This window comes from Gobio gobio (genome assembly GCF_949357685.1).
Source record: "Gobio gobio genome assembly, chromosome: 10".
In the NCBI taxonomy this organism is placed as follows: Eukaryota; Metazoa; Chordata; class Actinopteri; order Cypriniformes; family Gobionidae; genus Gobio; species Gobio gobio.
Window position 1 is genome coordinate 50,363,035 of NC_137116.1, and position 25,199 is coordinate 50,388,233.

Consider the following 25,199-nt stretch of genomic DNA (forward strand, 5'->3'; position numbering starts at 1 on the left):
ACATCATTCTGGGTAATTCCCGTCTTGCACATTTTTAAACTCATTAGCTATTTTTCAGTAACTGTATCAGGCTCTTTTCCTGCTGTTATCTCTTTTTACTTTTGGCTGTTAAAGGTCAGATTACCATGACATTTAATAGTGTTGTCACGATACTGGAATTTCTAACTTCGATACGATACCTAAAAAAGTATCGATATTCCATACCATTTTCGATACCACAGGGAAAAACGCTCCATATACTGTCAAATAGATATTTTTAATATAATGTATTTTTTTGTCCTGTTAAAATTTTCTTCTGAAGAGATCACTTTATATGATATCTTTTAAGCTTTTTCTCATATATAAACATTGATCAATTACCATTACAATTATCTCATAAATATTTGCTAACTAATTGTGTTGCAATAGCTCACATACAGCACAAGGAAGGTTGATTTCAAATTGAATTTAAAAAGATGAGTAAACAGTAATAAAATAAGAACAAATAAACAATTTACAAATTATAGCACAAATAAATACAATAGAATAAAGATACAAATTAGATAGACTTCTTTATTTTTTCAGGTAGGTCTAACAGTATTCAGTTAAGAAACTGTATATATATATATATATATATTATACATATACATATACATTGTAAAAAAATAAATACAGATTAATCCATTAGAGTTACACAAGTTAATCAGTCAAGAGCAGTAAGTGACCGTTTTGTCTTTTTGTAGTTTGAATAATAAATAACTGCTGTCCCTTTAAGACCTGACGCACGCATGGATAAACACTGTTCCTGTTACACATTCTTCCTGAACTGGTTACGACTGTGTTTACGATAATACTCGCCAAGTTGGACATTGAGACATTTTTTGAGTGTATTTGACCATTAATAAGCTGGAAAAAGGAGCTTATTTTTGCACTTGTATGTCAGAGGCGGCTTTATACCGGTATGTGTGTGTGCGCTTTAGGGCTGCCAAAATTGCTAAAAAATGACGTTCGAATATTCGCGATGACGTTCAATGACGTTCGCGATCCCCCTCAGCTGCGAGGGCTCTTCGACAGCGTGTCCCTCCTTCCTCCCGGGTTTCGGCACCACTGTAGTAAACGTATGTTTGTACGGGAAGAAGGAGGCGGGAACCGGCGAACAATCAAAGTATTTAATCAAAAATAAACACAAACTAAAATGGCGGCGACAGCCCCTCGCGGACGACTGTCGCCTACATACAAATAAACACAAAATGAAAATAAAAAGCTGCAGCCCCTCACGGTCGACTGCAGCAACACATAACAAAACATAAATAAAATACAACATAAAATCCAGGCCTGGTCCTCTCTCGTCCCTCACTGTCGTCGCTCCTCCTTTATGTTACCGCGAGGGCCGAGATCGCTGCGGCGCGCAGCTGGCGCTCATCCTCCCTGATGAGCGCCGCCTCGTCCCGCCCTCACGGTCCCTCTGCCTCGCTGCTCGCCACATACCCCCAACGCCCTTCGCAGGCCGGGGGGCACTCCCGAGTCTGCGCTCTACTCCCCCCCCCCCCCTCCCCGGGGGGGCCGATCACGGCGGCCGCGGGACCTGGGGGTAAGAACAGCGAGGTGAGAGAACGGAGCGAGGAACATGAGGAGCGACAGAGACGAGAGAGTGGAGAGAGGAGAAAAAAAAAAAATTCTGGTCCGGTTCCCAGACACACTGCCGCTCGGTCCTCAGCCAGCCGAGAGGCTCTTCCTCGCGGTGCCATGCGGTGGTACTGGACGGCCGGTGGACGGCTCGACACTCCTCCGCCCCCTGGCGGCCGGCGGTGGCTCCTCCTTCTGAGGGCGGCCGGAAGCGAGTCCCCGTCCCACGCTCCCTGCTCCTCCCCAAACTGGCGGACGGCAGCGCTCCGGCTCCTCCCCAATATGGCGGACGGCAGCAGGCTTCGGCTCCGGGCAAGCGCTGGGGACTCCTTCGCCCCCTCGCGGACGGCAGCCACCCCACCTCGACCCAGGGCACGGCAGCGAGCTCTCCGTCCCACCGACCTTCATCCGCTCCAGCACCACCGCTTCGGGCAGCCGCTCGCGGACTTCTCTCCTCCGCGCTGCCCGAACTCCGCGGCACCGCGATCCCCCTCAGCTGCGAGGGCTCTTCGACAGCGTGTCCCTCCTTCCTCCCGGGCTTCGGCACCACTGTAGTAAAAGGTTGTTTGTACGGGAAGAAGGAGGCGGGAACCGGCGAACATTCAAAATGTTTAATCAAAATAAAGACAAAATAAAATGGCGGCTACATACAAACACAAATGAAAATAAAAAGCTGCAGCCCCTCACGGACGACTGCAGCGAACACAAAATAAACCATAACATAAAATCCAGGCCTGGTCCTCTCTCGTCCCTCACTGTCGTCGCTCCTCCTTTATAGTCCCTCACTCCTCCGCGAGGGCCGAGATCGCTGCGGCGCGCAGCTGGCGCTCATCCTCCCTGATGAGCGCCGCCTCGTCCCGCCCTCACGGTCCCTCGGCCTCGCTGTTCGCCACAGCTACCCTGTAAAACAACTGCAATCATGTGATAGAAAATGACTCTATTCATCACTATCATCATCCCCGCGATCCTCAATTACAAGTTCATTGGCGAATTCCTCCTCCTCGTCGCTCTTCTCCCCCTCCCTCTCTCTGCCTGCCTTGCTTGCACTAACAGCTCCCGCCCAGATGCGCACGGCTCTCCCTCTTTGAAACAATGGATATCCTCGCTTCCATCAGAAGCTACTGTCAGGCCACAGCCACATACCTAAGATAACATCCCGAAGTTAATTAAATATATTATCTCCTCTTTCTCCCTCGCACACACAAACACACACGCGCACGTGTGCGCGCAAGCATACCTTGAAGGACTTTTTCGGCCGCTCCGTATTAGGGCTGTGCAATTAATCGAATTTCGATTTCGATTTCGATTTTGCCTCCCAACGATCACCAAAATAGTACAATCGAGAAAAAACGATTATTTTGCCTTGCGTTCTGAATGAAACGCGCACGCGCACATCCGCCCCTCCCGAAGCCACAAATCTCTCTCAGATCGGGAGTCTCGTGTGCATATCATCCGCTGGAATTTAAAAACTCTGCGCGAGTAAAGATGGCAGAAGGAGGGCAGTTACAGCAGCGTTTGGTGAGCAAAAAAGGCAAAACCAACTCCGTTGTCTGGGAACAGTTTGGCTTCGAGGAATCAGACGACGAGCAAAAACATGTTACGTGCAAGATTTGCTACAAGTAGTGTCTGCAACGCAAGAGAACACCACGAATTTGTTTAACCACTTGAAAATTAAACAGAGTGACCTATGACAATCTAATAAAGAAACAAAAACTGACGAGAGCAGGGGTGCCGTGTAAACGTCCTTTTTCCCCTCATATTTTTCAAATAATTCTCTCTTTGTAAACTTTGTGCAATGCATGCGAGTGCTGCCATATGTTAGAATATGACCAGTCGTTTTCACCGTCGTCACCCGGGTTTAGTGCCAGAAGACGCGAATGAGAAGCCGCGCGCTGTGAGAAAATGTATCTATCTGATAATGTATCATCCGAGAGCGCGCACACGTCTCTCAGCGCGCAAATATTGAGTTCTCTTTCAAGTCTTGCTCTTGAACGGACAAACTCACACAAAACGTATGTCAACATGTCCATCTTGATGAGTATCCTAGCAGACATAGTCTGTATATGCCTTAAGTGAACTTTATACAGTCGAGAAAGACGACGCATATCCGATCCGGATTGAATAGCTTTTGTAAGTTTAATAGGATTCATCTTTAATTTATGCACTCAAATATGCAATGTTATTTTACATTTGAGACATTTCTGTACCTGAAAACTAATGTTAGACATACCTGAAAAGCATATCTAGCCGAACCATATTGTTTATCTTATTTATTTGTGATTATCATTTTTACGTGAATACTTTTATACTTTGATTTGAATATATGTTATATTATTTATTTTAATAGTTCAAAAAGTACAACAAATGTTACAATTTCAATTGAATTGTTGAAAGGTGTATTTTTAATAAATACAACACATTCCCAAAGTCATGTGAAATAATCGTGTTACATAATCGTGATTTCAATATTGACCAAAATAATCGTGATTATGATTTTTTCCATAATCGAGCAGCCCTACTCCGTATCCAGCTTTTCCCACGCTTGAAATTTGACAACTGTCAGCTTAAATGTCAAATCATACTTTTTTCTATGTGTCTCCATGGTGGTATTGAGAGAATTAAGAAAAACTGAAGACTGAAAGTTCGTTAACCTCTTTGTTATGTTGCCATAGTGAGGAGTCGTTCATTAACGGTTGCGTCTGTCACGTGAAATCTAATCAAAACATAGAACAGACGATCTGACGGGTTTTAGAAGATCAAATACAACCCGATACTAAAAAACAGACCCGGCCTCTATTTGAGACCGGCCTTTATTTACCCAAACCTGTCGTCACACCAGGCGTTTAAAAGAGACAGGCGTCTATTTGGGACTCGGCTATTATTTGAAGTTTTACGGTATGTGCAATCCCGCGCGAAATTCAGACCGGTCACACCAACACTAACTTGCAGTCATGAAGAAAAATCCAGCAGAACACAGATTAATGACAGTGGTGATGGTATAAAACATCTGCTCAAACCGAACCCTTCCTAGCTCCAAAAGGTAACGAAATATGTTTAATTTATTATTGTGCAGAAAAAAAAGTACAATCTTACACACCTCGGGTCGTTAGCGACCCTATACAATTTTGACAAAAAACTAGTGGAAAAACAGGCATTCAATTATTATTTTATTTTTTCTTGTTATATTGTTTAAAATGGATTGATTGAGGAATACTAAGGTTGATGTCTAACTTTTAAAAAATGAATGAGGAGGAGGGGAGTGAATGATGTCTCGGGTCGCTAAAGACACGAGGTATGCATTTAAGGGTTAAGGGATAAGAGTGTCCTTCACGCTCAAACCAGCTGCTTCTGACTTGCAATAGCATTAAGTATACTGCTGAGATGTAAACTAAAGCCTATTGGCTATTTGTTTAAGGGTTTACCCAAAAATTTTAATTCTGTAATTTACTACTCAGCTTAGGGCTGGGCGATAAAACAATAACGATATGTATCGCGATAGACCTGTAATCGATATCAATAAAAAATGCGTTTCGATAATTTTTTATTTTCTTCGTCGGAAGAAACCAGAGGTTGGGAAACAAGTTTGGTTGCACTAACAAAGGCACTCACTCTGTGGTAACCAAGCAACGTAGGGAGTGACAGGCTAACAGCCAATCAGGTAACTGTATCGAGCTTGGTTGCGCTATGTCATTGTCTCGTGTTGGATTCATTCTTCAGTAAACAGAACCGGCGTGGAGTGATAAGTGGAAATTGAGTGCCGCGGCGAGCTATAAAATTGTTGATAAAACAGGAAAACAAGTCATCTCGCCAGTAATAATATAAGTCTGACCATCGTCGCCTCGTTCATTTGTGCTACTCTTGACTTTGGCTGAATCCGAAATCGCCCCCTAAACCCTCAATCACTATTCCCTACTTTAGTCCACTGATACTGTCCACGAATTCGGACAGGCGCTGTGTGTACATCAGCTGTACACTCGTTATTGCGGTGCATTGTGGGATAGAATGAGTGCACTCAATAACGTCCACTATGGTTTCGGACACCTCTACAAATAGCTGTCCCCTCAAATAGTGCCCTATTTAAGGGTATAGGCCATAGGGGGCGATTTCGGATTCAGCCTTTGAAACTACATGGAGAGATAATGTTACTCTGCATCAGTGCCTTATGACAAAGCATTTAAACGGCATTTAAAGGCACTGCACCTTAATGCTAAGAGATAATGAAGTGTTCATTGTGATTTTAGACTTATATATATTTATATTTTGACCATGTTTTCCATGGTTGTGTTGACATTTCTGCCTTTATAACTGAGGGGATTATAATCAGAATAAGGTTAAGTTTAAAATAAAAATGTTTACATGTAAAATATTTTTCTCCTGGTCCTTATTTTAAATGGGTCATAAAACATATCAATAATTATCGATATCGACCGATATGAAACACTTATATCGTGATACAGTTTTCAGCCATATCCCCCAGCCCTAACTCAGCCTCATGTCGTTCCAAACCTGTAAGACCTTCATTCGTCTTTGGAACACAATTGAAGTTTTTTCTGATGAAATCTGAGAGCTTTCTGTCCCTCCATTGACAGCTACGCAACTACCACTTTGATGCTTCAAAACGTTCATAAAGAGATTCGTAAAACTAATCCATATAAATTGAGCGGTTAAATCCAAATCTTCTGAAGAGACAGGATCGCTTTATATGATGAACAGTTTGAACTTAGGCTTTTATTCACATATAAACATTCATCAACGCACTCATCAGTTGTGGTAAACGTAAGCTCAAGCATGTTCATCTGACGTGCAAGAACCAATGAGGTTCATTCTCCTGTTACGCAGCACGTTTGAGCTTCTGCAAGAGGTTTGTTTTTTTAAAGGGATAGTTCACCCAAAAATGTATATTACCCCATGATTTACTCGCCCTCAAGCCATTCTATGTGTTTTATGACTGTCTTTTTTCAGACGAATACAATCAGAGATGTATTAAAGGGTAAGTTCTGTCATTAATTACTTACCCTCATGTCGTTCGACACCCGTCAGACCTCCGTTCATCTTCAGAACACAAATGAAGATATTTTAGTTGAAATCTGATGGCTCTGAAAGGCCTCCATTGGCACAATGCACGGTTCACTCTCAAGACCCTTAAAAGGTACTAAAGACGTCGTTACAAAGTCCATCTCACTACAGTGGTTCTAAAATAACTTTATGAATCGGCGAGAATAGTTTTTGTGCGCAAAAAAACCCTAAAAAACGACTTACATTGTGATGACGATTTCAAAACAAGGCATCATGAAGCTTTGAAGCGTTATGAATCAGTGAGTCGAATCATCATTCGGATCGCGTGTCAAACCGCCCAAACTGCTGAAATTTGGCGATTCAAACCGCTGAATCGACTCGCTGATTCATAACGTTTCGAAGCTTCATGATGCCTTGTTTTGAAATCGTCATCACTATGTAAGTCGTTATTTAGGGTTTTTTTGTGCACAAAAACTATTCTCGCCGATTCATAAAGTTATTTTAGAACCACTGTAGTGAGATTTATTTAGTATTTAGTACCTTTTAAGGGTCTTGAGAGTGTAAAGTGCCATTGTGCCAATGGAGGCCTTTCAGAGCCATCAGATTTCAACTAAAATATCTTCATTTCTGTTCCGAGGTCTTACGGGTGTCAAACGACATGAGGGTAAGTAATTAATGACAGAATTTTCATTTTATGGTGAACTAACCCTTTAAAAAATGTAATCTGGAGATTTGGAAGCCCAAAAAAGTCCATCCATTCATCATAAACGTACTCCACACTTTCACAAACGTACTGTGTTTGTGTAAGAAAAATATCCATATTTAAAACGTTATAAACTAAAGTAACTAGCCTCTGACAGACGTCCGTACACATAAATTTACGGCGAAAAAGTAACCCCTGACCTGACCCATGACATATTGACTAACGCGGAAGCGCAGAGGATGGAGCAAAACAAAACACTGGTCACAAATTTAGAAAGTATAAAACGAGAATTTTTTAAGAGAAATGTCGGAGGATTTCGATATAAGAGAAGAGGAGCTTGAGTCTGTTGCCCAGCCCTATTTGTTTGAACCGCGAGAGGCGTCAAAGATTACGCCACTCATTACGTCAGTGCAGGGGTTACTTTTTTGGCATATAAGTCGACTTGCATATGTCTTCTGCCGGAAGCTAGTTATTTTAGTTTTTAAAGTTTTAAATATGATATTTTTCTTACACAAACACATCGCTTCAATTCAGAAGGCCTTTATTAACGCATGGAGCCGTGTGGATTACTTTTATGATGGATGGATGCACTTTTTTGGGCTTCAAAATTTCGCCCTCCATTTACTGCCATTATAAAACTTGGAAGAGCCAGGACATTATTTAATATAACTCTGATTATATTCGTCTTAAAGAAGAAAGTCATGATATACACCTAAGATGGCTTGAGGGTGAGTAAATCATGGGCTAATTTTCATTTTTGGGTGAACTATCCCTTTAAAAGGGGCAATCCGTTTGATCCTGCCCCAAATTTTCAATAAAAGAAAATCTTCTATCTTTGATATGCGGTTGTCTTCTTTACGTCTTCTAAATACTTGGGAGCTAATCTACTCATACCCAACTTTCAAAGCTAGTATCCACATGAGTCGAACATCCTGACAAAACTCCATTAAACTCACTTGTCGGACTCTTTCTGGCTTTGATAAAGAAAATCTGTGTCATATGGTTTGAAACTTCACAGAGCACCCTCGCAAACCCTGAGTGCTTCATTCCTCTAATGTGTGTGTGAGGATAAATTGCCCCTAAATGGTTTTGTGCCCTGCACAATAGTGTCATCACCAGAATTTGTTCCAGAGCGACACGCTCCAAGAGAGCTGTAAGTCACACTGTGACCAATTCAGTTTGTAGTTGAAGAGGATTTCACTGTACACAAAGGACCGAGTCTCCTCTCACATGTATATTCCCAAGATACAGAATATGGTTAATGTCTCATAGCGCATTGAACCTGAAAGATGCTAAAGCTAAAACTATTAAAAAGTGTTTTTGTTCATTGAAATAAAGCTAAAATAAAATATAAATTGGCAACGAACTAAAGTAAAATAAGAGTCGAAGTTGAAGTACCTAAATTACTAAATCTAAACCTGAAATAAAAATAAATTAACGCTAGTTCGAATTTTTTTAAACTAATAAAGATGACAAAAGCACATAACAGAATGACTAAAACTTAAGTAAACTTAAAAAGAAAAAGCTAATTCAAAATATTAATAAATGCTATAATATTATAGAAATAATACTATAATAACAATGCTTTTCGCTGGATGACATTGTGTATTGCGAAATGAGTCACTTTATATATTATGGTAATGGTGTGTGAAATAATATATTTATTAAATTTAACAACAACAAAAAAATATTTTAAAGGGATCCCCAGTTGGTTAAGACTTGTATGGCTTAATATAACATGAATTATGTCTCTTACTGAAATATGTAGTAGAAAACCCATTAAAGATGTACCTTATTTAGAAAATCCATTATATATTTGGACAGTGGGCGGCACCATTTTGTTTGCGTTCCGGTTCTAGGTCGATGACGTAGAATGGTTGCACTCGGCAATCAACTGGTTACCGTTGCTATTTTTACCACAACACAACTCGAAAAATGTTTCAGAGTTAAACAAAACCCATCAATTGCTTTTTGCATTTTAAACACACTCAAACACACATGTGCACACAAACTCACACACAAACAGATTGGCACGTGCGCGCACGCACACACATACACACATCCATGCGTGGACTGTGCGCGCACACACACGCTCAATCAGCTGTAATGTTATGAGGGTTGACTTGCCTAATTTGTCACCTGGTTCCGATTCGGCAGGACAGCACTCTCGTGGAGACTGACGAGGGCAGCCCATAACACATCTCGATTGAGACAGAGCAGTCTGTCAGATGTGTGTGTGTGTGTGTGTGTGTGTGTGCGCGCCAATCTGTTTGTGTTTGAGTGTGTTTTAAATGCAATTACAAAGCAATTGATTGGTTTTGTTTAACTCTGAAACATTTTTCGAGTTGTGTTGTGGTAAAAATAGCTACAGGTAGCGCCAGTTGATTACCGAGAGCAACCATTCTACGTCATCGACCTAGAACGCAAACAAAATGGCGCCGCCCATTGTCCAAATATATAATGGATTTTTTAAATAACGTAGATTTTTCATGGGTTTTCTACTACATATTTCAGTAAGAGACATCATTTATGTTATATTAAGCCATACAAGTCTTAATACCAGGGGATCCCTTTAAGAACCATGAGGAAATGCACTTTAATTTCCCCTCATAATAATGTGTGTTTTTATTTTCCTTCAGAATCCCAGCGTTCCCACTTGACATCCTTTACGATGAAACTAAAGGACAAATTCCATTCTCCCAAAATCAAGAGGACGCCATCAAACAAAAAGTCCAAACCACCTCCAGATCAACCCGTGAAGTCCCCAGAAAAGACTGTGACCAAGGTACGAAGTAAAAGTTACTATCGTTGTAGTATTTCTGGATGTTAACTATATAAACAAAGCTCTTTGTCTGAAAACACGGGCAGTCTGAAAGCAAACAAGCACATTGATGTTTTTGGTGATTCTTTATCACATTTAGAGTCTGAGTCGATTAGAGGAGCATGAGAAAGAAGTGGTCAGCGCCTTGCGGTATTTCAAGACTATTATCGACAAGATGGTGGTGGACAAGAAGGTCTTGGAAATGCTTCCTGGTTCTGCTAGCAAAGTTTTGGAGGCCATCATGAGCTTGGTACATCTTGATGGCAAGACACTGAGCAGGTAAAAATGCTTGAAGCCTCTTGAGAGTATTAGTTTATTGTTCAGCTTTAAATAAATAGTCATGCATATTAATATTTATTAATACTTCTCCCGCCGTCTGTCTGCAGTTCAAGAGTGTCCGCCTGTCTCAGTCGACTCTATCAAAGTCTTGCAAACCTCATTCGCTGGTCGGACCAAGTGATGCTGGAAGGGGTGAATTTGGAGGATAAAGAAATAGTTGCAACTGTCACCACTGTGATCAAAGCAGTGCTGGATGGTGTGAAGGTATTAATGTTCAGTAGAACTCTGTCAGGGCTTGTTTAGCAGTCTGTTGACGTCTCCATCTATTCTCCACCCAGCTGCATTTAGCCATGGGTTTTGTTCTCAGTTTACAGTGTTGTGTGTAAAGATGATTTTGCCTGTGGTTTCCTGTAGGAGCTTGTTAAAGTTGCCATTGAGAAGCAGGAGCACCCCTCCCCTACAACACCTGTCAAAACCCTGCCTCCTGTCACCAGCCCAAAGCGGTAAATGAAAAGCTTTTTGTGAAAGAACATTATGCCTAAATTCTTTAAAAGTGAGGTGGCTGATGTTGAAATATGTCATGAGTTTTTACCTCTTTATTATGACAGTGTTCCAGAGCCCCCCGTCATTGAGTCGAAGGAAACCATCTTGAATGATACCCCTACCCCAGCCGAGGCCACAGAGACCCCAAATGATGTCCCTGATGAGGAGATGGCCCCTCCTAAACCCCCTCTACCTGGACTCAAAGTGCCTGAACATTGGTATGAAAGCTTTGCTTAGTCAAACCTTAGTCTTCGTGGCCTGAGAAATGCGTCCGGCTATGTGTTCGGCACTATCCACAAATACGGAACATGTTGGTTAATTAAAAGCAATAAAGACGCAATTCTGTTAAAAGTTTTGAATATGTTATTATTATTAATATTTTTATTAGTGCTGGGCAAATTAACGCGTTAACGCGGGCGATTCATTTTTTCATTTTAGCTCATTAAAAATATTTGACGCAATTAACGCAGTGTTCGTTTACATACATTTGTGCCTAGCATTACATTATATGATCACGCTCTTATTCATGTAAATGCTTTTAAACCATCTAAGCGCGACAAGACATAAGAGAACGCGCTGTATGTGAGTGTCCTGTCTGTGTGGCTGCGTCTCAATCCCTAGTTGTGCCAGTCTCGTGCACACATTGAGTTCTCTTTCACTCTTGAACAAACAATAACATTAACACAGAGAATGTTGCCCAAATGCCAGTTCTGTCGAGTATTCTCATAATAGGAGTCTTAAATCGGTTAAATAACGTCTTAAATGAACGTGAGGAAATGAGATGCGCGTCAGATCTGCGTCAAGCGGCCGATCTTAAAGTGACAGCAGCACTGATGATGATGCCTGTCATTAATGTTCATCAAAGAACAAACTGAACAGAGAATATTGTAGCTTTAATGATGATTAATCTATATTTAATGTATTATTTATGCAGTAAAGAAAGGTGTTTGATAACTATTACATTTCTGTATGTCTAACAGGGAAGGCCACAGGTAAATATAACATTTATTATAATGGATTTATTTAAAGATTGTTTTAAGTTCACTTAAATTAAAAGTAGTTTTTTTTTAAAGCCTAATAAATGTTGAAATTGGTAGCTTTCATTTATACTGTAATGTAATGTCATTAATGTTTCATAGAGACATTAGTATCAGTGATACTGGCCTACATTCATAAAAAGATGCCATCACAACAAATATTGAAAATATGCTGTCTTTAAATTGTTTCTACATTAATTTGGAGAGTAACTGAAATTATTACCATATCAAAATATTAAAAACTTGCGATTAATCATGATTAATTACAGAAAACAATGCGATTTAATTAGTTAATTTTTTTTAACCGATTCCCAGCACTCATTTTTATTATTACCACTAATATTATATATATGTGTGTGTGGGTCAAAACACAATACTGGTCTCAGTTTGTTGGTAAAATGCACAATTAATCAGTATCACAGACGGAACACCAGTACTATCTGCAATTCATTTTTGAAGAATTGTTCAAAAGTTTAACTTGCAGATTGTACTGGTGTTCTGTCTGTGATGCTGATGAATTGTATTCAATCAACACTTTGAGCTGTATCATGGGTGCAGCAGGTGCAATGATATTACGCAGTGCCTGAAAATAGTCCCAAGCACGCTCTCTGTGCAAGCAGGTTGTCATGTTGGTTATGTTGACGGAAGTAAGCCCATTTTCATGCACCTATTTTGCTGCACCCATGGTACGGCAGCAAAGTTCATGGATTATTGGCCTTAGCCTTATTGGCCGTCTGCCTTAGTACACAATGTAACTATACACATCACAGCGTTATTTTGTCACTTATTGAGCAGTAGGCTAGCTGGAGCCCTTTACCTCCAGTCTTTGTGCTAAGCTAGGCTAGCGGTGGGTGCGTGAGACAGAGTTATGGCACGCACAGAGATGAGAATGAGACTGTATGTATGGACTCATCTAACTCTGGGGGATACGGTGAATAAGCGATGAAAAGTCCCAAAAAGTCTGTGGGACTACATTAAGAATTTCTAAATTTTAGGATTGAAAAATTGCAACCCCTGTTGAAAATGAATAGAAAGTACAACAGAAAATGTTATGCCCTATCATAGCTGTTTATTCAGTTTACAAGTTTCATGGTGTAAAACCAAACATGAGTGTGATTGTCTGAAAGGTGGTACTGCAGAAGCCGAGCAGTTTATAAGAGGAAATGTGAAGTGGGCTGTGTTATCTTAACATTTCATCTTATCTGGGTTGCATGCAGTAAACATCTAGATATCACAGGTGATGTGGTTTGCTACAGCATGCCGTATGTGTTTTAAGTGCTGGGTTTAGCTACAGTTGATTGCACAGACCCATCACGCTTTGCGGGAAGCATAAATGAAAGGTGTGAAAGAGAGATATAAATAGTGGTGTTCTTGAGAATTCAGGTCTTTGTAGGGTGCATCAGTAAAGCCCCGGCTTCCTCTAGCAGAGAGTCATTGACATATTGGCTGTTTTCTGAGAAATGATCTTAACAGTGTCAGTTCTCCTCTGAAGGCTGAAAGAGACAAGAAAGAGAGGGTGCAAGAAGGGATATTCTGATACCAAGTCTAGACAGTAGAGGATTAAGTTGTGCTGCTGGCATTAAAGAGAGTTCGCTTTGTACTCTGAATTATTTGCTGGCATTTCCATGGATTTGGCGGGTTTCCAGCCTTCCAACAAGTCTGTGTCTCTGATATATGAGCTTTTAGTTGGAGATTATTTTGATGCCAAGTTTAGCCTACCAACTGGTCTGTTCACTGAGCAGCCTGGTGTTTTTGGCTATAACTTGAAGTCAGCTTGATATTTAAAAAGGTTAATTCACAGAAAATTGTGTCGTTCCAAACCTGTATTTCTTTCTGCTGTGTAACACAAAAGCAGACGTTTAGCAGAATGTTTTTTAAAATTTTCATTGTTAAAGGGATAGTTCACCCAAAAATGAATGACTCTCATGTCATTCCAAACCCGTAAGACATTTGATTATCTTTGGAACACAAATAAAGATCTTTTTAATGAAATCCGAGAGCTTTCTGTCCCTCCATTGACAGTAGGGATGTGACGGTGAGGAAATTTTCCCACCGGTTAATCGACGTGTGACAACACTGATAAAACCGCTATCACCGGCGGTGGCTTTTCAAATCGCTAATTTTAAACCGAAAGTAAAATGCGCACGGCCGCTCAGGCATTCATAACGGAGCGGTGCAGAGCAAAGTTGGTGTTTTCAATTAATTCCTATGAAAGTTAAGCTTCCATAGGCATGATCTGAAAATGCGCCAGACTGGACACGCACCGTGAATGACTGTGCGGCTGTGAATGAATGCCATTGTGGCCGCGTGCTCATTTTACTTTCGGTTTGGAATTAAAGCCAATTCGGGGCGGGTTGCTTGAATTGTGGGTTTATTAGCCTATTATTCTGAATAGAAACACAACAACAAAACAGTACAATGACAACTCACTTAAAGGAACCCATGGTACAGCAGCAAAGTTCCATGATTACTACGCAGGAATGAGAGTATAGTTCCTAGCCATATCGGTCTAGAAAATTGCAACTTTTCATATTCCGTCGGTCTTAATACACGATGTAACTATACACATCACAACATGTAAATAGGAAAATGTTGGCGTTATTTTGTCACTTATTGAGCAGTAGGCTAGATGGAGCCGTTTACCTCCAGTTTTTGTGCTAAGCTAAGCTAGCGGTGGGTGCGTCAGACAGAGTTATGGCACGCACAGAGAATGGTATGTATGGACTCCTCTAACTCTGGGGGATACGGTGAATAAGCTAAAGTCCCAAAAATTCTGCGTGTTCCTTTAAATAGGCGCTTTTACATTTCGCTTTGAAACCAAATCTTCATGATCATCTTGTCTGTCAGCTTTTCACTCTCTTGATGAATGAAATCTGACTCCTGCTGCGTTTGTGCTGCGACTCTCGTTCGGCTCACACTGTGTTGAGCAGACACGTTCAGTTTTTAACTGTAGTGTCTGTTCTCTAACTGAACTAAATTATTTTATTACTATAAAAATGAAAACGACGGTGGGGGCGGTGCCGCGGTGGACAAATGATATAACCGGTGTTTCGTTTGAACACCGGCAACACCGACTATCGCAGCAAGCCTAATTGACAGTCTACGCAACTACCACTTTCAAGCCCTAGAAAGGTAGTAAAGACATCATTAAAGTAATCCGTGACATCAATAAAGTGATCCATATGACTCTGGATTACTTTTATGATGTCTTTACTGCCTTTCTAGGGCTTGAAAGTGGTAGCTGCGTAGACTGTCAATAGAGGGACAGAAAGCTCTCGGATTTAATTTAAAATAACTTCATATGTGTTAAGAAGATGAACGAAAGCCTTACTGGTTTGGAACAACATGAGGGTGAGTCATTAATAAAATAATTTTATTTTTTGGCTGAACTAACCCTTTAATATTAATAAGACCGCAAAGAAATGTCTACTCTATTGATTGTGCGCCTGAATAATTAATGGGAAATCTATAAGCAATATTTCCTTCATTGAGAAATAACGTTATTAATTTAATTTGATAATATTTATATTAAGTTTTAACAACTTAACTTTAAAAAGTTGTGTTCACTAGCATATTAGTAGCTATTGAATATTACTGTGGTATTGACTACTGGAATTTTGATATTATGTAGAAGAATATTAATAAATGCTGTAGAAGTATTGTTCATTGTTAGTTTATGTTTATTAATGTAGATAACTAATATTAACAAATCAAACGTTATTCTTTTATGACTGCAAGCAGCGTCTCTGATGAAGTTGTCCATGCATAGTGCAATGACCTGATTAATATTGAAATTCGTTATTGTGTGTTTCAGGCGCTGTTGTAGCCCTAATACCCCAGAAGCACAGTTAGCTCACTGAAATGGCATGTAGATGTTTTAATGGCCAACAGTCACTCGGCTCCCAGCCGAAAATGCGTCTCATCCCTTTACCAGCAGCGCTGTGTTAGTTTACAGCAGTCAGACTGTTAAAATAAATGACCGTGTTAGGACTATGACAGATCTTCCAGGTGTTTTATAGTTTCCTTTCATAGCAAGAACCTTTTTTAATCTCCTTTCAAGCCTCTCTCGTCTGGTGAAACAATTTAATACTTTAAGAAAATCTGACCTGGCATGTTAAAACCGGTTCATCAGAAGATAATCGGTATTTGTAAATGTCAGCCAGACGTACTCTACATTCACTATGAGTCAGTTCTTCTGCTAGTCGCTCTTCTGTATGACATCACTGTTAGCATCTGTTTTGGGGCGACAGAGCAACTAACCAGACTGATTTATAAAGTTGTGGTTTGTGGTTCCAGAGCTGCATTCCACTTAAGCTTTGCAAAAATGTTTCTGGTCGCTTGGGATTGGTTGCAGACTTTCATAGCCCAGAATGTGTCTGTAGATTTCTTGATTGACAGCTTGTATGGGACTTTTTAATATGGCTCTAGTTAATCCATTTGACGCTTGCATTGGCTAAACAAACTCTCCCTTTGCAGTCCACCGGCTCTCCCCCCAAAGAAGCGTCAATCGGCACCGTCTCCCACGAGGATTGCCGTGGTTGCGCCAATGAGCCGTACCACGAGTGGATCAAGTCTTCCTATTGGTATCTGTCGACAGGTGAGATTTAGGTGTTCCCTTGGTGCTCCAACCTACGTATGAGCCTTAAATAAAAGTGTTGTATGTTTCAAAGTCTTTTTCCCCAAAATTGTTTCACGACTCAGAATTAATCTGAAGTTTTGCAATGAAAAGTCACTCAGTTGTCAGTAGCTAGGACAATTTTTAAAGGGATAGTTCACCAAAAAGAAATTAAAATTCTGTCAATCCTAATGTCATCCTTGGAGCACACAGATACATTTCAAAGGACATTTCAACAATTTTTTCCAATAAAATGGAAGTCATTGAAGTCTTAAACGTTGCACTTAACTGACTTTTATAGTGTGGATTAAAAAAAAACAATCAGTGGTTTATTTTAATCTTACTAAATCAATTTCAAAGCCTTTTAGCCATCTTTTATATATATATATATATATATATATATATATATATATATATATATATATATATATATATATATATATATATATATATATATATATATATATATATATATATATATATATATATATATAATGAAAATTTTGTTTTAAATAAAAATATATTTTTCCGTTTAATTAATTGTTCTGTTTAATTTAAGTTTTTCACTAGAATAGTACAAAATCACAATTTTAAATGGCATTATTTTTTGTTAAAAAATGCAAATTCATTAGAAAATCATTGCAATGAAATGAAAGGTCACTCGGTTGTCAGTAGCTTGGATGACTTCTCACCCAAAATGTTTTATTTTGTCATCATTTACTCACCCTAATGTCAGCTGTTAAACAAAAATATATATTTTGAAGAATGTTTTCGAACTATTTTGCTCATCAAAAAGTCACTTGGGTCTAAAACAACATTGACTTTCATTGTATGGATACAAATTGGGTGATTAAATAAATTAACATTCAAAAGGGAATATTTAACGTTTGGTTGTATCTTGAGGTTAACTGTTCTTTTTTTCACCTAAAGGAATATGAGGCGGATGCTTTACAAAGGCGTTTTTCAGGAGGTAGTCACTCCTATGGAGGGGAATCACCACGACTCTCCCCATGTGGCAGCATCGGCATATTGAGCAAGTCAGATGAACAACTGTCCTCTTTGGAGCAGGACAGTGGACAGTGCTCCCGTAACACCAGCTGTGAGACTCTAGGTGAGAGTTTAAATTATTATTGGGAAAGCTACTTTGAAACAGTAGCTTGTCAGGCTACACACTCCAAGAGTGGTTTAAATATATTGATGGAGTTTTATCTTGTCCCTTTGTTTACTCAGACACAGCAGAGAGCTACGATCCCGACTATGACTTCCTGCATCAGGACCTGTCTAGCATCGACCAGATCCCTCCCGCACACACAGGGGGTTGTCTGAGCCCGCTCCCTGAGTCTCACCACGAATCATCCTCCTCCCCTGTTCAGTTTCATTCGATGCCGCCCGCTCTCCCGAAGAAGGAACGGCGTCCCCCTCCGCCACAGGTGGAACGACTGTACTCTCAATATGACAACGTTCCAGATGAGGACATGCAGACCCCACCCTTCCCCCTCTTCGCTTCGATGCCACCCTCGAACCCTGGAGTATTCATGGGAAACTTTGGGCCCGCTGAGAACGCACAGATCCCTCAGAGCCCTCCGCCTCTGCCAGAGAAGAAGAGTCGGCATAGTGAGTATGAGAAATTCAGATGTGTTGTTTGGAGGGTAGCTACTCACTGGGTTAGGAAGACTTGTGGAAGTGCTCTGACATGTAGCACAGATGCCTCCGGGATTGTGGTTCTTTACCAATCACATCCCCTTCTACTCTCCCACTTTGCTTCCTGTCAATTCTCTATACTGTCCTGTCCAAAACAAAGGCAAAGGATTTGCAAGATATAATCTCGCAATTGCGAGTCATAAAGTCAGAATTGTAAGATATAAAATGTCAGAATTGTGAGCGGGGACTTTTTTTTCTCAGAATTAGGGCTTTATAACTCACAATTGTGAGTTTATTTCTCACAATTCTGAGATTTTTTTCTCATATTTGTAACTTTATTTCAATTTCTTTACTTTTATATCTTTATAAATTGCTGTTGAGTTTATAGCTCACAATTCTGAGAGAAAAAGTCAGAATTAATTGATGTAAACTCAATTGAGAAATAAATTGAATTGTGAGATAAAAAGTCGCAATTACCTTTTGTATTTTTTTAGTCCATGGTGGAAACAAGCTTCCATAGTTTCCTGAATTTAAAAATGTAAATATTAGGGCTGTCAAAAGATTAATCGCGATTAATCGCATCCAAAATAAAAGTTTGTGTTTACATAATATATGTGTGTGTACTCTGTTAATTATTATTTATATATAAATACACACAAGCATGTATATATTTAAGAAAAAAATATTATTTTTATATATAAAACATTTATATTTATATATATAGTATAGATTATATAAATGTATATACAGTATATACATGCAAATATTTCTTAAATATATATATGAATGTGTGTGTATTTATATATATATATAAATAATAATTAACAGAGTACACACACATATATTATGTAAACACAAACTTTTATTTTGGATGCGATTAATCGCGATTAATCTTTTGACATCCCTAGTAAATATTTGAATTGCTGAAAAATATCAGTCCCAATAGATCTTTTCTTCCGTGTTTTGATGTACATCCAAGTGAAATGGATTATTGAAAAAAAAATGTAGGTCAGGGTCTTGGTACTATCTCTATCAGTTGTTGATTGGTTGCAGGAGAATATGAACGCAAACTTGCTGTCAGTTGTAAGAAAGGGGCGGGTTTACATCACCAGAAAGAAATTATTAGGTCAATAAAAAAGTTAAAGATGAACCGTATGCTCAGTTGAATCAATCACATTAAGATTAGTAACACGGATTTAGAAAATCGGGTGAATTTTATTTTCATGTCGACTTAAAAACAGCAGTACTATGACCAAAAAAATAGTTTGAGCCCTGGCTTTTCTGTTGGTCTTTAGACTAAGCTGTTTTCACGTTTTCACGCTAATTCCTTGTGTAATGTGTGCAATGTATGACGCAGTATGGTAAAGCCAGTTTTTCACTAGTATTTCTCTGTAAAGCCCCTCAGTGTTGGATAGGGGTTGGGAAACAGTGATGTCACCTTTAGTGTGAGGTCAGATGGAATAATGCCTTTGTTGAAGAAATCTCTGGCTGAATACAGTTCAAGGCCTCACCCAAGCCGGCAGGAAATGAGCTCTTGCTAAAAGACTCTTGTTTGGAGGGGAGGGGTTTATGAATCATGTCATAATCCGCACATGAAGCGGCTTTGACACAAGAGTTTATGTGAGGCTACACAGAGTATGCTGAGAGTTTTTCTCTTTTAAAATGTATTTTGAATTACAGTGACTATGTTAACATGTCCATTTTGTGTTTTAGCCTTTTGGTAATTGTCATATTCTATTTAAGACATGCACCTAATATGTATTAAATGACATATACATATTCAATAAATATAAATAAATATATGTAAAAATAAATATTTAAACTAGTAAGTAGTTTTAGTATAGTAATATTGCTATTCATCAATTACTTTAAGGAAATAATTTATATATTTTATTATATATACACTACCTTTCAAATTTTTGGAGTCTTTAGTCTTTGGAGTATTTTGCCTTTATTTGATCAAAAAAACATTTATTTAGAAATATTAATACAATTTGAAATAACAGTTTTCTATGTGAACATATTTTAACATGTAATTTAATCCTGTACACCAAGGCTGCATTTATTTTATTAAAAATAAAGCAGTAATATTGTCAAAAATTATTAAAATGTAAAATCTATTTGAATACATTTCAAAATATACTTTATTCCTGTGATGCAAAGCTGAATTTTCAGCATCATTACTCCAGTCTCCAGTGTCACACGATCCTTCAGAAATCTTTATAATATGCAGAGTCTTCTAATTTTGATTAGTACATGCATATGCCAACTGTCTTCATTCTAGTTATCAGAATATTAATATTCATCAGTATTAATTTACATAACGCATACAATATGGCCGAATTCTGATTAATTTCAGAATAAACAGAATAGAATGCTAAACATGCCCATGAATGACTCGTGAAGTAAAGTGTGAAGTGTCACACTCTCTCACACTCTCAGCCTCTCACTGTTTAGAGCCTCTTGGCATCCTAACCTTTGTCCTCTTAATGCATGTACTAGTGTTTAGCACCTGTCAGACCTGCGTGTTAATTTAACCTATTTACTTTTTGCCTCTTCTACACGCAGTCCTGCAGTACATGCAGTTTATGGAGGACTATTCTGAGCCGCTGCCTTCCGTTTTCTACCAGACGCCGCAGAGCGAAAGCATATATGAGCAGCGCAATAGGAAGCGCTTTCAGGAAGTGTATGGCCTCAGTGACTCCTTCAGCAGCAGTGACGAGACCCTCCCTCCACCAGCGCTGCCACCCAAACAGAGACAACTGGTGAGAGCTAGATCACTGCTGTCAGTGCTGCGCCCACACATGCTGTACACACACACACACACACCTGTCTCATTCTCACATCCCTAGATGTTGATGCAATGTTTTCCTTTCTACTCACAGTCACTGTTAATCACAATAGTAGCGGTATTATATTTCCCATAGCGTCAGAGTATTACACTACGTGTATTAAGTTGCTTATGGCACAGTATTAAAGTGTATTCATTCTCTGTTAGTTTAAGTGAAGTTCAAGTGTTGCTTTAGGCGATAAGTGTCATTTATTTCCTCATTGCGTGTTGCGTGAACATGTCTGATGTTTATTCAGCTAAAGCCTGAGAGGAACAACTCGAATGTGGTAACTTCCTTCAAATCTTGCACTCTTCCTGGCTGTGTGTAGCACCTGCCACTCTACATATCCTTTTTTAGCGTTCCAACATTAGAAACAAGCGACTGAAGTTTATTTTTAACAAGGTCTTTGGTCATTTTTGTGACCCATTTTAGGACAGAGACTGGTTTGGTTTTTTTGATCCGGTGATGCAGTTTTGTAAAGAATGGGACGTTTTTACATCTAAGAAATTATGAAATGTATATAGAACCTATTGGCAAATCTGAAAACTTGAAACATTAGTGAGAAAGAGGCAGCAAGACACTGTATCTAATTTCTCATGTAAAGAAGGAATTTGCATAGAAGTCCTGAAGGCACAACAAAAATGGTTGTTTAATCCAAGGGTTAGAGAATGGGCATGACTGTTTATTTGAAGAAAATTGTTATATGGTTATAAATAGGTTCAAATTTGATATGTATGTGTGTGTGTGTGTGTGTGTGTGTGTGTGTGTGTGTGTGTGTGTATCAGGCATAACATTATGACCTGAAATATACAGTGTTATTCATTATGTGTTATAGTGAATAACACTGATTATCTCTTCATCACGGCACCTGTTAGTGGGTGGGATATATTAGGCAGCAAGTCAACTTTTTTTCCACAAAGTTGATGTGTTCTAAGCAGGAAAAATGGGCAAGCGTAAGGATTTGAGCGAGTTTGACAAGGGCCAAATTGTGATGGCTAGATGACTGGGTCAGAGCATCTCCAAAACTGCAGCTCTTGTGGGGTGATCCCGGTCTGCAGTGGTCAGTATCTATCAAAAGTGGTCCAGCGACAGGGTCATGTGCGGCCAAGGCTCATTGATGCACGTGGGGAGCGAAGGCTGGCCCGTGTGGTCCGATCAAACAGACAAGCTACTGTAGCTCATGTTGCTCAAGAAGTTTATGCTGTTAATGCTAATGTCTAGTGAAGTCCATGCCTCGATGGGTCAGGGCTGTTTTGACAGCAAAAGGGGGACCAACACAGTATTAGGACATAATGTTATGCCTGATCAGTGTTTATATATACTCATATATATTCATGACTTTCATGGCTTCCAAATTGCTGTTTAAAGCAAGGAAAGCAACTGTTTTAATGTGTTGTGCTATTCTTGCTTTTGTTCTCAATCTTGTCTTGCTAACCCATCTACCTCATTTCATTTGACTCGGTTTCCACTGTTTTTTCTCTCATTCCACGTGACTGGGCAGAAGGATTCACCAAGGTGTGTTGCTTAGAGCTTTGAGCTCAGGTGTAAAATAACCTTAAGTGCAAGTAGCTATATTATGCTCAAGTTTAGCCATTTATTTGTGCCTTTAGTCTTAGTAATTTCCTGTTTTTGTTCCCACACTTGATTAGCAAGTATAAGCAGTTACCAGGCAAAAAGTAGAAACCTTTGTCTCTCAATATTTTTCATCTCCTCAGTTTAAGTCTTTCACAGAGCGTTGCTCTTTCCTGCTGCTCGGTAGATTTTTAGTCTGAGTAGATTAAAAAACCTTCTAGATAGGGCTTTAAGGTCTAAAACGTTTCATTTTCATCACACATTTAATATTTTGTCTACTTTGACTAAGGTCTTTTTCTCCATTCAGCTAACATCTGCTCAGAAATCTACTTTGTGCATGAATCTCTGGGCTTTTTTCCCTTCCTTCCTTCCTCCACTCTTCTCTTTCCTCTTAGGCTTCCTCACACTCTGCGTCTCCTTCCTCCTCCTCTTCCTCCTCTCTGTCATGTCAGCTGCAGCAGTGTGTGTCCGGGCCTGGCCCTGGTGAGACAGAAACCGCTCTCAGCCTTTCTGCATCTAACTCCTCTCTGAACCGCCAGGGCTCCCTGCCTGTCACTACGGTGAGTCTCGGCTGCCTTTCGCTGGCCTCTAACGTGTTTTCCTTCTCTCTTTGTAACTAATAAAGTCTTTAAAGGACAACTCCGGTGAAAAATGAACCTAGGGGTAATTAACACATGGTTACCGAGTAGATCGACTTGTCGAGACTTTTTTCCAAGATTGCTCCTATCTGTATATGCGTAATGTACTGTCTTTATAAAGTATCTTCTTATTAAACTGTTTGTACACTTACAAAGTTCTCAATGCTTCGGTTTGCATGTAGGGACCCTCATTATGCTACCGTGTTAGTGCAAGACAATTTTGAGCCTTGTTAGTGGCATTAAAGGGTTAGTTCACCCAAAAATGAAAATTCTGTCATTAATTACTCACCTTCATGTCGTTCGACACCCGTAAGTCCTCCGTTCATCTTCGGAACACAAATGAAGATATTTTTGTTGAAAGCTGATGGCTGAGAAAGGCTTCAGATAGGCCTCCATCGGCATTCAGTACATTCACACTCACAAGACCCATAAAAGGCACTTAAAAACAAAGTCCATCTCACCACAGTGGCTCTATAATAATTTTACGAAGCGACGACAATAGTTTTTGTGCGCAAAAAAAAAATCAAAATAACGACTTAATTCAACCTCTTCTTGTCTTCCGTGTGTGCCTCCACGACGCATGCGCGAGAATATGACGTAGATCCGGCGTTCGGGAATCCATGAAATGCACACTTTAGTCCCATTTTGAGAACTACGCCGAGACCTAAAGCAAGATCAATGTAGAATTCAACAGCTTAGACACGCGCGTCTTCCTCTGCTTGTAAACAAATCGCTTCTGGGTCTTGTGTCCGAACGCCGGATCTGCGTCATATTCTCGCGCATGCGTCGTGGAGGCACACACGGAAGACAAGAACAAGTTGGATAAAGGCATTATTTAGATTTTTCTTTTCCGCACAAAAACTATTGTCGTCGCTTCGTAAAATTATTGTAGAGCCACTGTGGTGAGATGGACTTTGTAACGACGTTTTAAGTGCCTTTTATGGGTCTTGTGAGTGTAAATGTACTGAATGCCAATGGAGGCCTATCTGAAGCCTTTCTCAGCCATCAGCTTTCAACAAAAATATCTTCATTTGTGTTCCGAATATGAACGGAGTTCTTACGGGTGTCGAACGACATAAGGGTGAGTAATTAATGACAGAATTTTCATTTTTGGGTGAACTAACCCTTTAATACCACTAACAAGGCTCAAAATAGCCTCACACTAACACGGTAGCATAATGAGGGTCCCTACATGCAAACCAAAGCATTGAGAGCTTTGTAAGTGTACAAACAGTTTAATAAGAAGATACTTTATAAAGACAGTACATTACGCGTATACAGACAGGAGCCATCTTGGAAAACAGTCTCGACAAGTCGAGCCACGAACGCTGTGCTAAGCTGCGATAATTCGTATCGACCAGCTCATGAAAACGCATCCTAGAGAACGATCTACTCGCTAACCATGTGTTAATTACACCTAGGTTAATTTTTCACCGGAGTTGTCCTTTAACATCTTCTTTAAAGCATAATATTAAAGAAACAGCAATGCTTGCAATGCAGCAAAAGAATAGTGTTGATGTTTCAATTGTGGAGGCTTAATTCTGTACACAGCCTTGCAAGCACTGCTTTTATGATTCTGTAGTTTTTCAATTCATCTTCACATGCTGAGAAGTAGCACAAACATACAAACTCTGCTGATTGTCTAATTATTGACTCTATGTAGGTGTGTGTGCCTGCGGCTACAAGAGGAAACATGTTCATAATAGCTCACATGAATCACAGGTGCTGTAGCCTGTAGGCAGTGAATAGTTCACAGCCTCAATTAATGATGGCACTGCCTTGTTAGGGTTGAGTGATTCCCCCCCCCCACTCGCCTCTAGCCTTCAGTGGCGGTGATCTAAAGAGTCAAAGGCATGTACCACACAGGGGTCCTGCAACTGTGACCCGCTGAAAAGCTC

General features: G+C 39.7%; 1 protein-coding gene across 3 annotated transcripts in view; it reads left to right on the top strand.

The window, feature by feature from the left end:
- The window catches only part of rapgef1a (Rap guanine nucleotide exchange factor (GEF) 1a), a 41,613-nt gene that overhangs the window by 2,360 nt on the left and 14,054 nt on the right, over nucleotides 1-25,199 (top strand). For 2 of the 3 annotated variants that reach the window (XM_079827364.1, XM_079827365.1), the window contains exons 2-10: nucleotides 9,964-10,109; nucleotides 10,246-10,424; nucleotides 10,532-10,688; nucleotides 10,839-10,927; nucleotides 11,033-11,185; nucleotides 16,481-16,601; nucleotides 17,550-17,730; nucleotides 17,850-18,233; nucleotides 20,829-21,025. In XM_079827364.1, the coding sequence (XP_079683490.1) occupies nucleotides 9,964-10,109; nucleotides 10,246-10,424; nucleotides 10,532-10,688; nucleotides 10,839-10,927; nucleotides 11,033-11,185; nucleotides 16,481-16,601; nucleotides 17,550-17,730; nucleotides 17,850-18,233; nucleotides 20,829-21,025 (1,607 nt within the window). Of the gene's footprint in view, nucleotides 1-9,963; nucleotides 10,110-10,245; nucleotides 10,425-10,531; nucleotides 10,689-10,838; nucleotides 10,928-11,032; nucleotides 11,186-16,480; nucleotides 16,602-17,549; nucleotides 17,731-17,849; nucleotides 18,234-20,828; nucleotides 21,026-23,058; nucleotides 23,224-25,199 lie in introns of all 3 variants that reach the window. The other variant, XM_079827363.1, reaches the window with a different exon arrangement.